Source organism: Culex quinquefasciatus, chromosome 1, assembly GCF_015732765.1.
Source record: "Culex quinquefasciatus strain JHB chromosome 1, VPISU_Cqui_1.0_pri_paternal, whole genome shotgun sequence".
NCBI lineage: Eukaryota > Metazoa > Arthropoda > Insecta > Diptera > Culicidae > Culex > Culex quinquefasciatus.
Genome location: NC_051861.1, coordinates 37943863 through 37958985, shown reverse-complemented (window position 1 = coordinate 37958985; position 15123 = coordinate 37943863). Strand labels below are relative to the sequence as shown.

Genomic DNA, 15123 nt, shown 5'->3' with positions numbered 1-15123 from the left:
ACCAATTAAGTCGCTCTAGGTTGCATTTGAAAGCTCTTTCCAAATACAAAGAGCATCCGAAATATCAAAATGATTGAATATTTAGTTTTTTGTTGGCATAAACAACTGTACCTTTTTCGTGACGTTGCAACGCAATAAAATGGTAAACTTACACTAGTTCGAAAAAATACTTAACTTAAGATAAAATGCAAATCCATGAAATTTCCATTTAGTACATCTATAAACCAACAAAATGCAATCAAAAGACTAATTTTTGGATTTTATTTCGCTGAAACCCAGGAGTTTTTAGAAAAATGTTTTAAAACGATGATTTTATTACGAATTGATGCATAACTTAACCAACTTGTACAAAATGATATTCAAATGATCAATTAATGAAAACCATGATTTTTGAAGCTTCAAGTAGTCTAGAATCGAGGAAAAATATCCAAATAGCTCATACACGCTTTTCAAAATTTCATCCTCAGGTGTACATTGCTGGAGAATGTGTCCAATATATTTCTTACCCAATTTTGGGTCGTATTTTTTTGAATTTTTCTTTTCATCTGTCATATTTACACTCTTATAGTGTTACAGTCAAATATTTTTCTATTTGCTAAGACATCTGTAAAAAAACACCGTGTAGGGGAGATGGGGGTAAGACGGCCACCCTAAGGGAGAAGTCTAATAAAATTTACACAACAGATTATTTTGATCTCAAATTACGTACATATTGTTCTACTACTAGTCCATTATAGAAATGACATAAATTAGTTAGTCTAAAAACCAATTTTCAATACTTTTCAGGAATTTTAAAAAATAATTGAAATCGTATATATATGAAATACGCGGGTAAGACGGCCACCCATGTGGGGTAAGACGGCCAGTGCTATAAATTAACTTAATAACTTTGCTAAATCCACCCAAATTCCTACAAGGTTGGTTGAACAGACTTCTCTGAACATCATAACTATTTTGGTTTAAAAAATCAGGTTTCAAATGTGAAGAAAAATGCTGTTTAAAAATTTTCATATTTTGGCTCAGTGAATTTCATATTATTGCGACCACATTTTATGAAAAACTTACAACAAAACAAACACAATTTGATGCAAAATAATTAGTTTGTGTATTTTGATTAGAATAAGTAAATCAAAATTGTGTAAACAATATTAAATTAGCGATTTTTATGAAAAGTTTGATAGGATTTCATACTATTCAATGAGTTTTGCTATATCACAGTAAAGAATGTTTGATTTTTAAAAAATGGATAGTTTTTTTTGAAAATGCTTTTCTTTATCTACAAATATGTCTTAATAGTCAAAAACCGTCAAAAATATAACCTATATCAATTAAAATCTACAAATTATGGGTGGCCGTCTTACCCCCGGAGGAGGTGGCCGTCTTGCCCCAAATAAATTATTTTTAAAACAATTTTTGTAAATAGCTCAACGCATTTTCTAAACTTTTTCGAGGGACATAATCTAGGGAAAACTTCAATTTAACATGAAAAAATATTTAAAGACAGGAAAACATATTGTTATCTAACAAAAATGCCTAAGTTGTAATTCATGAAAATTACATCCAGTTTCAAGTTCAAAAATTATCTGTTTATTTTGAGCTATTTTTAAACTATTTCAAACAATATTTTTGGCAAAGGTGACTCCATATGCATTATTTAGCATGAGGAACAGTATTGCTAAACATTTTAGTAAAATTCATTAGTATACTTAGTAAAACAGTGGGGTGGCCGTCTTACCCCGCCTGGCCGTCTTACCCCCAGCTCCCCTACTCAATGTTAGGTAGAACAGCTCGATAAAACTGTTAAATGAGTATTTTTCATCAAACTGTTAGTAGCGTACTCTTATTTTGGGTTAGACAAATTTCATGATCTTAACCCATTTCATTTTTAAATGATTTGCTCATGTTGCCTGTGATAAAACACAAAACGAAACGACTTGGCCTCGACAAAAGAACGCCTGGAATTCGCCAAAAATATGCAGTTTCCACTTTCAAAAGTGGGTCCAACGACATTCACCTGGTTAGTTCACCCTCAAGTGAGAGTGCAAAAGCAGCCCGTAAAAAATGCTTAAACTTTCATAAGTAATTGTTATTTATGAGAACCAGAAAAGGGGCTTCCTGAACGACCTTGGAAGCCATTTTTTTTTGGTTTTCATACATGGTGACTTCACGTGCGATTTTTTTTGCCACCTGGGAAATTTCGATCGACAATTTGAAAGGGTGGCGGCGGCGGCGACACGTTTCAAAGTTTGTATGACAGCGGTGGAAATTGACGAAAATGGTTGCCACGGGTTGCTTTGTTTTTGTTTCATCGCAGTGAAGGTAATCGATTATGGATGATGCAAAGTTTGGAGCTCGGAGAACGACGAAGGAAACCGATGCGCTGATGGGTGAGCACCGCGAGTTATGAGCGCAGGGAAGACCTCGAAATTGTGGGGTGGATTGATTGAAAAGGAGATTTCCAAATGTTGTTTGAAATTTGAAACATTAAAGAGACATGAATTTGAATTGAAGGTTTCAAATGTAGATGGAACTCTAAAATTTAAATGGTAGTCGTGAAAATAACGAATCAGTAGAGCAAATTAGTTTGCTTAGAACAGAAAACTTTCTATAGATTTTGCAATATTTACTCAGTTTATTAGTTTTGAAACATCCAAAAGATGACTAAACTTATTTAAGCGTACGGAACTCTAACAACCAGCTGTCATTTTCAAATCTTTCAGTTATATTTGTAGAATTCTGTTGGTGGTGGTTATTCGATTTTTACAGCAACTTTAACCTATTGGCCAATCGTGTTCAATCGAAAAGTACTTTTTTATGAAAAAGACCGTTTCCAAGTTATAGCTACTATTATTGATAAATTCTCGAAATATTTTTGAAAAGCTAAGACAATTTTCTCTCTGAGACTTTGAAAGTCGGGCAGTTAGTTGCTGAAATACAGCCTCACAAAGAATTCGAATCGACGAAAATGAGTTTTTTCTAAGTGTGACCTAATTAGCCGGTAATTTTTAACGGACAATATCTCGATACGATAATCTAACACAAACGCAGCCAGTCCAAAAATCTTGTTATTAAATTACGACCCTAGCACAACAAAAATAAAAGCGGCCAGCCCTACTGCGTTGTGTGTTGCCACAGAGAGGATTCTGTGAACGGATCACATTCCCCTGAATCTACAGGGGAGGAAGGATGCGTGGACATACCGTACCAAACGCATCAATCTATTGGTTCGTTTTTTTGAGAAATTTTCGAACTTTTGTGAAATTTCCTGATCTCCAAAATTGTATGGAGACTTGTATGGAAAAAAAGTTAATGATGCAAAATTGCTTCTTCTGACAGAAGGATTACATGAACGAAGGTTTATTCAAATAAAAAAATTAATATTTAAAAATCGCGAAAAAATAACGTAATCGTAAGGACTATTTTTTAACACTTTTAGGACTTTTATGAATTTGTGCTCTGGTCAGAATGGACCAATCGGATTTAAAGTTTTAAAAATCATAACTAGATATTTAACTAATTAATCATATTGCAACTTAACGAATTTGTGCTCTGGATGGGAATGAATAACTGACTTGAAAAGATTTTTTTGACAGATTTCGGTGAATTTTTAATGTTTTTCAACTTTTATGAATTTATGCTTTGGCTAAGAAAGACCAATCGACTTGATATTGAAGATATTAGTAGTTTTTGACCTCTATGACCTCTATGAAATTTCAAATACAAGTGAATTTGTGCTCTGTTTGGAAAAGACCAATCAAGTTGAAATTGAATGTATCAAAAATAATTCTAAGCCAATTTACCAATAGAGGACAAAATCGTGACGTCAGGAATGAATTCAAATCACTCAAAGTTCATTTTGTGAGTGACTTTAACATTTTGGCATAGTTTGACAGCTACCTCGTTCCCAGGTTTTCTGTGGGAGAGAAAAAGGAGGCGAATACTTTATGAAAATCATACCTGTCAAAATTCCTAGCCTCAAAATTTTGTCGCGAGTTGCTTTTCTCCTCTATTGCTCAACCTCTATGAATTAGTGCTCTGGCTGAGAATCACGATTCGACTTGAAATTCAAAATATCAGTAGTTTTTAACCTAAACAAATTTGTGCTCTGGTCGGGAATGACGAATCGACTTGATATTGCACACCGGATTTGAAATTATAATTATGTTTAAATTTTTAACTAGATGATGTTTTTTTCTGAGTTTGGAAATGAGAAATTGACTTGAAAATAAGTACAGTGCCGTCCCGTTTTTGGCAACACAATTTTTCAACACATTTTCTCTCGTCAAAAATGACTGACTAATGAAACTAACTTTATTTTTTTTTCTAAGATGTTGATCGAAAACCAATCTGCAATTTCACACAATAATGAACTATTGAAAAATTGACGTTGTATACCAACGTCAAACATAAATGTTTGAAACACGGTATGACACTGTATTAACATATATTTTGACATATTTTAACAATTTTCTAACTTCTATGAATTTGTGCTCTGGCTAAGAGTGAGCAGAAGGGTGACAATAACATAAATCAACATCAGGGATACCCTCTGATTCGATTCCTTAGACAAAAAAAAGTATCTAAATTTTGAGCCATGTCGGTTAAGGTTAAGGGGTCGCTTTTTAACGTTGAAGTTTATATGGGGAAAATCGCAAAAATGTATGCAGAAAAACATCGTTTAGTATTTTTTCTTCAAGGTGGCGCGGTTCTCGCCCAAAGTGGTGAGATTCTTGCAGAAAATTTAATTTTCCACAGCTTTGTCGAAGGGTGTAAAACGATCCAAATTGATCCTGATTTATGGTGATTTTTTTTAGTAAAAAATATTTTCTTATATACTTCCCATTTATTACTTGCTGCCAAAATCCTGGAGCGATGTTTTTTCCCATACATTTTTGAGATTTTCCCTTGTATAAACTTCAACGATAAAAAGCGACCCTTAAACCTTAACCGATTTGGATCAAAATTGGTACAGTTACATATTGTTGCATAAAAAATCAAGCCACGGGTATCTTTTGAGATTTTCAAAAAAAAAAAAAAAAAAAAAAAACATTTTTCTTGTCACCCTTGTGAGCAGTCAACTTGTTTTATCCCATATTGAGCTTTTATGAATTTGTGCCCTAGCTGGGAATAAGTAATTGACTTGAAAATTGAAAAACAAGTAGAATTGGACCAGTTTTATTCTTCTCCAAAATTCTCTAAATTAGTGATGGTGGTGAGAATCCGGTTCAGGTGGAGTTGGTTTTATTCGGAATTTTCAATTCCTAGGCAGCTTGGGCTTAGACAATCACCGCTTAACATGGCGAAATCCAGTCTACAAACCAAATCCAAATCCATATTCAAGTTGACAAATTTTAAATAAAAGTAGATTTTTACTCAATTTTACTGTCGCTTAAATTTGGATAAATATCTATAAAGTAAAGTAAGTAAGTGTGATCTCAGAGTTTGGCTAAAATTGCGGACACACGCCACAGGAACGGTCAGGGTTCACACAGGGATGCTGGGAGTAGGCTTGTAGTGGGGATGCGAAGGACGCCCAACGGTCGCAGGTTGTGACAAATATTTATTGCTTGTGTTTCATATGTGCCTGTTTTGAGTAAGTTAGTATATAGATAGCTTTTTGGTGGCCAATCAATCATCAAACTGAAAAAAAAAACAGTTCAAGAAACATAAAAATAACTTAACCAAAAAAAACAGAAGATAAACAAGTTGGTTAAACATAACTCAAGAACAACAACAGATTAAACAAAACAAAAAAAATGGAGGACAAAACAGAAGCAACAACAAAAAATCTGTCACATTGACGAACAACCAACAGAGACAAAAAAAAAAGAGACTAAAAAATGAAACAAATTAATATATACAAAGCCATGGTGCATGTTAGGGTTAGTTGAGAGAGTCGAGCTTGCAAGGTTCAGACAGAAGTGGTCATTTACTAATTTGGAAGGGGGAAACAGCGGGGAACAGGACAAGACAAGAGTCAAAACTTGTTTCGTAGTAGTTACTGGTTATTTTACTGATCGGGTCCAATGTGGAAGGAGACAACTTTGAGTAGGAAGGGTGGAAGGTGGGAAACTCTTGGAAGAAACTGTTTAAGGTTTACCTCTGAATAGAGTAGTTGAAACAGGGTTTAGGCTTCCAGATGGGAAGGGTCAAGATTAACGATTCGGATCGATGCTGATTTAGAGAAATAGGCGATTTTTGAATTTTTAGAAATAAAATAAAAATCGCAATACCTACGGTGGTGGGCAACTTTTTTTTGCTCTACAGCATTCGCTTTGCTGGGCGAAAAAGAGTCCGGAGAGGTTTTTTTTGTTTAGGGTACAGGTTAGAGTAAATACAGAGAAGTAAAAACGGCAAAACCCAATTTAACGAGAGATTTCTACTGAATTGACACTAGCTACGGTTAAATAGTTGCCTAAAAGTTAGCCTAAGAAACTGACAAAGACAAATTGCTAACTAAATCACATAATATTTTACCTAGATCTTTTATCAGAATGCGGTGATGACGACGAGATTTCCCAAATATATTTATGAAACTGGCTGATCAATTTTAAGCAGCATTCTTTTGGTTTTGCATAAAATCATAGATCATCTATGTTCAAATGAAAGAAACGAGGAACACGTCAATCCAAAATGACCAAAATTTGCAAAGAGTTAACCCAACATTTCACCAAAATCAACTTCCCAAAAGGTGAGTTGTTGTTACCCAATATTGAGTAGATTAATTTTTGAAGAAATTTGAGTTGTATCAACCTAAGATTGATCATTTTTAATTTAGCGTGCAGCGTGCCAGTGAAAATTCTTAAAATGCCAGTTTTACCTGTTTACGTCATTGTACACGTTTAAATATAACTGCTTACTGTTAGGTATCTTGCTGTCATCACCGTTTTAAAAAAATATAAGTCTAAAAGCAACTCTATTTGAAGAAAACTTTCAAGAATAAATTACAGAAACGGTTCATTGCTGCGCTCAATTTTCGGCGTCAAATACGACCACTATTTGTTTCTTTACCCTATATGTTGGTGCTTTTGTTCAAATTTGATCGACTAAAATCTACAAATTCGGTTGAATCTGTTACCAATTCGATTAAAACTAAACGAAAATTACACTAGGAAGGAAGTACTATCGGAAAAAACGGGAATTTAGCTTAAAATTGGTTTGACAGATTTGAAGGTGAAGGGGAAGGCAAGAAGAAGAAAAGAGGATTTTTGCTTCACTCCATGTACCATCTAGACGTGTGTGTTGGGAGTAAAACAATTACTTGTGATGATGAAGAATCTGGCTACACTGGTTTACAAAAGTTTTCCAATTCGAGAATCGAGACAGAGACTCAGAGTTACAGAGAGTGTGGAAACAGGACAACAGGACAGAGCGAAAGAGTACGTGTCAAACAGAAGGGGTTACTTTTTATGCAACGGAAAACGGGGAATCACTTCGGTTTGAGGGGGTACTTTTTGTTTGTTTGTTTGGGTTATAATATAAAAGATTTGCAATGAAATTTTCCTACCGAATTTTCGTAATCATTATCAGCGGAATCGTAACAACATTGGTTTCTTAGCAATGCACGACCAGTTTTTCTGTAATTTTGGGGGAACACAAACATAGTTGAGTTGGTTTTAGTGGCTTCGGATGGCGGCGTATGAGAAATCAATTTTAGGGGTTTGGGGTTATTATGTACGATTTGATCTGTTGATGTTGGGTGGACAGAAGGTGGTCTGGTTTTGTTTCGTTTTTTGTTTGCTTTATCACTAAAGGTAACGAGAAGGCATGTTGGTGGAAGCGAAAAAATACGAAGCAAAAGGGTTTATAAAAATTCATGAAATCAACAACAAAGTAAGAAAGAAACGTTAACTTCAAGAGAAAATAAGGACTAACATTTTATATGAAAAGCTAATGAAATATTTCTGAACAAACAGTCGTTGGCAACCCAAAACTAAAAATAGTTTCAATGAAAATCAACTCGATTTGGATGATCTTAAATTCAGTTGAATCTTCTATATTTCTCAGTATTAAACGAATTTAGTATTTATTTTTTTCAGGCTTTATTTCGTGATTTTATTTCAGGCCAACTAAAATTTTGGTAAATTGTTCTCAAAATTTAATCATTGTTCAAAGAACTGTAGCAGGCTCTACTTCTATTCAATTTTGAGTCAACCAAACGTTCAATGAAGTAAACATTTAAAAATATTCAAACACGCAGAAAAATAAGGCATGTTTGAATCAACAAAACATTTTGTTGATTTGAAAATCAAGATTTTTGTTGAATCCACGTTAAACGTCAAAGCAACTTTTTCAAAACAACAAAAGATTTTTGTGGAATTGAGAAAATCAAGGTTGTTTCAACGCAAAATTCGCGTTGATAATATTCAACAAAAATTTTGTTGAATCAAACCTCATACAGGCTGAACGTACAAAATATTTTTCTGCGTGAAGGAAGTTCGAATTTGACGAATAATATGTTTGAACACGCTTATTTCTAGTAACTCATTTCTGAGTTTAAGGGGAGTTTTCATTTCACTCATTTCTGGTTGAAGTCTACTCATAATTCTGGTAGAAATCACAAAAACGTGTTGAATTCACCTAGAAATGAAAAAAAAAGAAAACTTTCAAAACTTATTCCTGAGAAGGTTTGCTTAAATTTGAGTGAAAAACTCAGAAATGGTTAATTTCAAACATCATGTCTTTAGATTTTTTAGCACACAACTGAAAAAGATTATTTGCTGTGGCTAATTTTTTTAATGATTGACTGTTTTTATCAGCCCGGGAGCATGTTGACAGCTTCCATACAAACTGAGCGTACCTCTTTTTGTGGGCCCAGTGGGCCTAAGATGGCGGCCTTTGATATCATCTAGCCAAACATTTGAAAATGGCGAATAGTTTAAATTAATATAGTTTTTGCCTACTTTCGGTTTAAAACGACAAAATAAGCATTCTGGAATAATTTTCTTGAAAACTTGTTTAAAGATACGCCACGTTAAAATATTAGTCTCGAACAGTTGGAGGAGCGTGCCGCGAAAGCCGTCACGGAAAAAAAGTTTCCCATGCAAATTTTGAGTTGCGTTTTTAATGGGCGGACTCCGACGAGGTCCACATGCCATCTGTCGGTGGATACGCGCAATTCACGAAAACTGTCATGTTAGGGGACGGCTGGTTTTTATGGTGTAAGTTTACCTCAATGAATGAAGAAAATTAGCAATTACATCTTAAAAGAAGTAAATTATCACAAGAAGTAAATCATCACAAATAACAAAGAAAATTAGCAATTAAATCCTTAAAGAAGCAAATTATCACAATTTTTGAGTCATTAGTACACATTTTTCTGACAGAAAAATTTGTCCCCATTCCCAGAATAATAACATGTTTTTTTACTGTGCGCGCTATATTAAAGAAATTTTAATAAAAATACATTTTTGATAAGAAAGTTTGGGTTAAATGAAATCTGAGAGTGTAAACAAGTTCAGGTTTGACGAATATGTTTTCTTTTCACTCATTTATGGATCAATTTTAATCAGAATTCATGCATAAATCACAAAAAGACCAGTATTTACTCTAAAATGAGCTACTTTTTAGTTTATAGTGATTTATACAAGAATTTTGAAAAAAAATCACACAGAAATGAGTTGAAAGAAAACTTTCAAAACTCATTCCTGAGAAAATTCACTTTTGATTAAATCTGTGTGAACATAACTCAGAAATATATAATTTAAAATAAGCGTGTTTGTTAAAGATTCCTTTTAAAACGCAAAATGAGAGTAATCAAAAGCTTCCATATTTGACGAATCATGAATGATTTTGGCTTATCGTGTATTTAGATTTTCTCATAATATCGCTACCGGTTAGCGGGTATTAGGTTTTACGCCGTGACGTCATTTGACAGCTGCACTGTTTACATGGTCTTCGTTGATTGTCGACGATTTTTTCCGAACAAAATCGACGACCGCATCGAACTGTGCTATGTCCATGTAAACAGTGCACAACTTCTAACCTCCAAATCGAGTCGGCGCAAAACCTAATTGGATTGGACCACATACACATCGTGTGTTTAGATTTTTTGAACACACGTTTGAATTATTTTAATTTGTATAGGTTTAAGTTCTAACGGTTAACCTCTTTTTCGATGTAATTTTACCGCTGTTTATGTAGAAAAGGGTAATTACACATGAAAAGGTGTAATTTTATTTTTAAGTTGCAACCTACGGGATTCAAACTCAGCACCAACAGAGAGGACAAGCGCCTTAGCCCGCTCGGCCATCAGACCGAAGAAGTGTTGGAAGGTTAAACGCATATAAGAGCCTGATATTTTGGTCCTTACTGTTGGGCTATATATTGCTGGGTGTACATCATTTAAATTCAAAATAATGATCAACAACCAAACTTTTTCTAATATTCCCGATTTGCTTGATGAAATGCGAATGATTGAGAATGTGCGTATAGGTAATTATTCAGATTTTTTTAAATCCTAAAAATGTTTATTTTTACTCAAATATATATAAACATGTAGAAACTACATGAAAATCAACTTTTTTTGTAAGCAAATCTATGAAATTCGAATATTTTTTCTAAACATTTGGTCATATATAATATTGGTGTTATCAAATAAGCCATTTCGCGTATAGGTTCAGGTAATTTTCAATTGGGTTTATTTCTTCGCCAATATTTTTTTTTCGAAATAATAAGGTTCAGAATCTTGCCAACGACCTTATTAATTATATCACAAGCAAAAGATATTAAAAACAACGGAACCAGAAGTAATGCATCATTCAAAGAAACACATTCGAAACTTTCAAGTAATAATAAAAACAAGTAATTTAAGCAGAGATAATAATCGTTCTGGGCAGTTTTGTCAAAGCACGTCATTCGGATGCACTGCGCGGCCAACTGAACTCTTGTGTTGAAACGAAATATCTAATAGAAAAAGGTCGAACGGATGCAATCAAGACGAAACTTAGAGTAACGAAACAAAGAAATCAAAAGGAAATTGTTAACGATTTTGGTTTCTCTGCAATCGATAAGTATCCGGTTCAATTGAAACGAAGAGTGAAGCACTAATTGATGATATTGAATTAATTTTGAAGGATGTTCGACTGCTAATCAGCTCCACAAATTGGAGCTCTCTAAAGTAAGTTGAACTCTAAAGCAGTTGTTTGTCATATGTTTTTTTTTTCGTGGGGAAAAATATTCACATCAGAGAGTTGAGAGTTCGATCAGTTCGTGTGTTGTTTGTTCGCCGAAGGAGGTCTTTGCCTTGTTTTAGTTAATTTATCCTCTATTCCGAAGGCGCTGTGCCACGGACTTACCTGAGCAGCCGGGTTATGTAGTCGGGCCAGTTGTCGGGGAACATGACCAGGAAGAAGCCGACGGCTATTAATATAATACCCGCCAGCTTCATTCCGGCAAAGTGCGCACCGTACAGCACGATGTCTAGCGCTAGGGTGGAGGGAAAATAGAAAGGTTTGTTTGGTTTTGGTTAGGTTTAGTGTGAAAGAGATAAAATTCCCAACAGATGGTAGCACTCAATTAGGCTGAAGTCGCGTCAAACATTGCATGCAAGTAGTAACAATTACCTGCTGACACTGGCACTGCCGTGATTAAACCTAATGTAACGAACATGTTGTACGTAACGGCGCTGCTAAACTGCGTCAAGATGTGGAAAACTGAAATCGAGATAAGGGAGATACCAAGTTCCGCAGGTAAACAACCAATTAAGATCACGATTTGGTACAGTTCAATGCGTCCTGTGCCTCACCTAGCAGAAGTATGCTGGCCATTAGCAGCACGATCCACGGCAGCGGCTCCCAGGGCATCACTTCTGCCCCGGTAAAGTACAGCGCGATGCACACTGGCCACAGAATGGCCGCGTTCAGGAAGCCAATGATGGAGAAGGTGAACGCAATTTGGCCGACCGGTGGGTCACCCATCACCTTGCGGAACATCACCTGGGGATAACAATAACAAAGATAAGTTTATCTCTAATAAGATTTGAGCGAGATGGTGATACCTTAAACACGGCGTACCCGGCAGCGGCCAGTGCTGCCAGCACGACTCCACCCAGCGTTGGGCTACCCGTAATTCCGTCCATGTAGGCCAGCAGCGCAATCCCCGTGTCGCATAGAATGACAGCTACGATCTGTCAAAAGAGTAAATGACAGCTCAGCAACAGTGTTGCCAAAGCGGCCCGCCCCCCACAAACTCACCCTAACTCCGACAAACTGCTCCTGCAAGATGACCCACGCCAGCAGGTACACACAGGCCACGTTCGTCGCAAACAGTGCCATCACGTCCGTGGCCAGCAGGGCCTTCAGCGACAGCGCATACAGATACGTCGTCAGCAGCCACAGGATGCAGAACGTCAGGCACCTGTTCAGAAACCGTCCAATCGTGAAGCCCCGATCCCGGAAACCCCGCAGGATCTCGCCCAGAACTTCGCCCGTTCCGTCACACTTCTTGATCGCCACCCGTCCCAGAATGTAGATCGGGAAGAACAGAATGGCAAAGTTCGTGCAGAACCAAGAAGCAAAAAACGGTGCGTTAAAGATATGACCCGGATTCAGCGGAACCACCCGGTCCGACGTCACAATCGGCTTCGTCGTAGACGGCATAAACGACGTCGTCGGACCGAACCCGTGCACGATCATCGCCGAGGACGAGTTCAGCGGGTTGTGCCCGACCGGTGCATCGGCTGCCGCTACCGTCAAGATGCTCTCACTGTCCGTGATGAACGCCGTCAGATGGGGTGGCAACGTCGACGCGTACGCGTTCCGCCGGAGGTACAAAAACTTGATGCAGTGCGTCGCTCCGACCCACGACGCCGTCACCAGGATCGTGACGCACACCCCGAAGTACATCTTCTGGGCCAGTTCCGAGCAGCACGAAGCGCGGCACGCCTTCAGCCGGGACGTCGGTGGCGTCGGAGTTCCCGGCACGGCTCCGGCGCCACCACCTGGTCCGCTGCCACCGCTGCTGTTGCCCATCAAGCCGCCTCCGCCCCCGCCTCCCAACCCGAGACTACCCAGCCCGAGGACTCCGCCGTGGCCGGAGGTGGGCGTGTCGCAACCCATCCCCGTCACGGTCACCCCGATCAGGCTGTCCTGGCCGTCGTGCTGGCTCGAGGTCACCGAGTCCGAGTGCGTGATCTGTGGCACATTGTTGGTGAACCCACCGAAGGGTCCGTTTGGCGAGTCTCCTGGGGAATCAGAGGGAAAGAGAGAAAAAAAAAAGATTTTTAAATCAAAGCTGTGGAGTCAACGTCGGAATGGCATCATTAGTACGCAGACCACGGGGACGCGCTGTCATTTCTTTTGTGTCGCTGTTGGTGTGCTTGTTTACTTGGTTATTGTGGTACCCTGTGCGGGTTCAGGAGTGCGCTACGTGCAAGTGCACCCTGTGGACGAGCTGTCAGTCGAGGAGTTAAGGAAAATCAAATAACACGTGTGCTACTAACTACTGTATACTAAAGTTCGAATAATAAACGATTGCAACCGAGATTGCAACATTGGCGACGAGGCGGGCGCTCTAGAACCCAGGGTAAGAAAGAATTTGTTCGTTATTCATAAAAGGAAAAGACGTAAACATAAAAATTAATCTTGCTTTTTAAAGCAGCCGGACGAAGGCATCCGCCGCTCAAAGGCATCCGCCGGTCGAAGGCATCCGCCGATCAAAGGCATCCGCCGCTCGAAGGCATCCGCCGATCAAAGGCATCCGCCGCTCGAAGGCATCCGCCGATCAAAGGCATCCGCCGATCAAAGGCATCCGCCGCTCGAAGGGATCCGCCGCGCAAAGGCATCTGGCCGGTCGAAGGCATTCGCTAGACGGAACATCCACCGCACGGAGTAGGAAAGCTAGAAGCAGTACCAGCTGCGCCGGAAGAGGCAGGACGTACGAAGGTCGTCCACCACAAACATGTTTTCTCGGAACTGATTCGGCAAGACGATTCAGGAAACCAGCAAGGTAAAAGTTTTAGTTTCAAATGCTAAGTGAAATTTTCTGAGTATTTTCATTCTATTAGGATGGAAAGGTTCGAAATTCCCCCGTTCACATTCAAGACGCTGCCGGCGAACGAAGTTCGTGACCAATGGGTCCGCTGGAAGCGAAATTTCCAGTATGCAGTTTTTGCCAGTGGAGAAACGAACAAAACAAAACTGAAGTACATTCTTCTGGCACGGGCCGGTCCTGACCTTCAGGATGTTTTCCAAACAATCCCCGGAGCCGACGTGGAAGCGGACGATACGAATGGAGTGGATCCGTACAAAGTTGCCGTTGAAAAGCTCGACGCTTACTTTGCTCCAAAGCACCACGAATCGATGGAGCGGAATATCTTCTGGACGATGAAACCAGACCAAGGAGAGTCCATCGAAAAGTTCCTGTTCAGAGCTCAAGAGCAAGCCAACAAATGCAACTTTGGCAAGACACAGCAAGAATGCCGCGAAATATGCGTGATTGACAAGATCACATTGTTTGCCCCGCCGGACTTGAAGGAGAAGATACTTCAAACGGACAAGAACAGCCTGGATGATGTCCTCAAGATTGTCTCAACGCACGAATCCGTGAAGTATCAGGCCAGCCAGATGGTAGCAGCAGGACCGTCCGGTAGTCGTCAACCATGCCTGGTCCCGGTGGAAGTGAACCGAATGCACACACATCCACCAAAGAACCACGCTGTTGAGTGTTCAAGGTGCGTGCGGCAAACGCGGGCACTTGGGAAATGACCCAAGTTGTCCAGCGCTCAACATCCAGTGTAACCGTTGCCAGAGAATTGGACACTACGAGCAAAAATGTCGAACAGTCATGGCGAAGGGCGCAGTGAGCCGAGCTACGAACTCAACCCCAAAACCAAAGCGCAGTTTTCAACGAGTACGACCAGTAGATGATGAGAACATCGTTGACGAGGGGGGAGACAAAAGTTTCATATTCTCCATCGGAGATACGAATGGAGTGGATCCGTACAAAGTTGCCGTTGAAAAGCTCGACGCTTACTTTGCTCCAAAGCACCACGAATCGATGGAGCGGAATATCTTCTGGACGATGAAACCAGACCAAGGAGAGTCCATCGAAAAGTTCCTGTTCAGAGCTCAAGAGCAAGCCAACAAATGCAACTTTGGCAAGACACAGCAAGAATGCCGCGAA

General features: G+C 38.8%; 1 protein-coding gene across 18 annotated transcripts in view; it reads right to left on the bottom strand.

The window, feature by feature from the left end:
* Positions 1-15123, bottom strand: part of LOC6035069 (putative thiamine transporter SLC35F3) — a 139323-nt gene that overhangs the window by 45001 nt on the left and 79199 nt on the right. For 11 of the 18 annotated variants that reach the window (XR_005279084.1, XR_005279085.1, XM_038266918.1 and 8 more), the window contains 6 exons: positions 12195-13183; positions 11999-12127; positions 11747-11936; positions 11565-11654; positions 11298-11427; positions 7508-7577 (listed from right to left, as the gene is read on the bottom strand). Coding sequence is in view for 14 of the 18 variants with exons in the window: in XM_038266918.1 (XP_038122846.1) it covers positions 7508-7577; positions 11298-11427; positions 11565-11654; positions 11747-11936; positions 11999-12127; positions 12195-13183 (1598 nt within the window). In the remaining 4 variants the exon portion in view is untranslated. The remainder of the gene's footprint in view (positions 1-7507; positions 7578-11297; positions 11428-11564; positions 11655-11746; positions 11937-11998; positions 12128-12194; positions 13184-15123) is intronic. The other 7 variants (XR_005279086.1, XR_005279087.1, XM_038266925.1 and 4 more) reach the window with 1 other exon arrangement.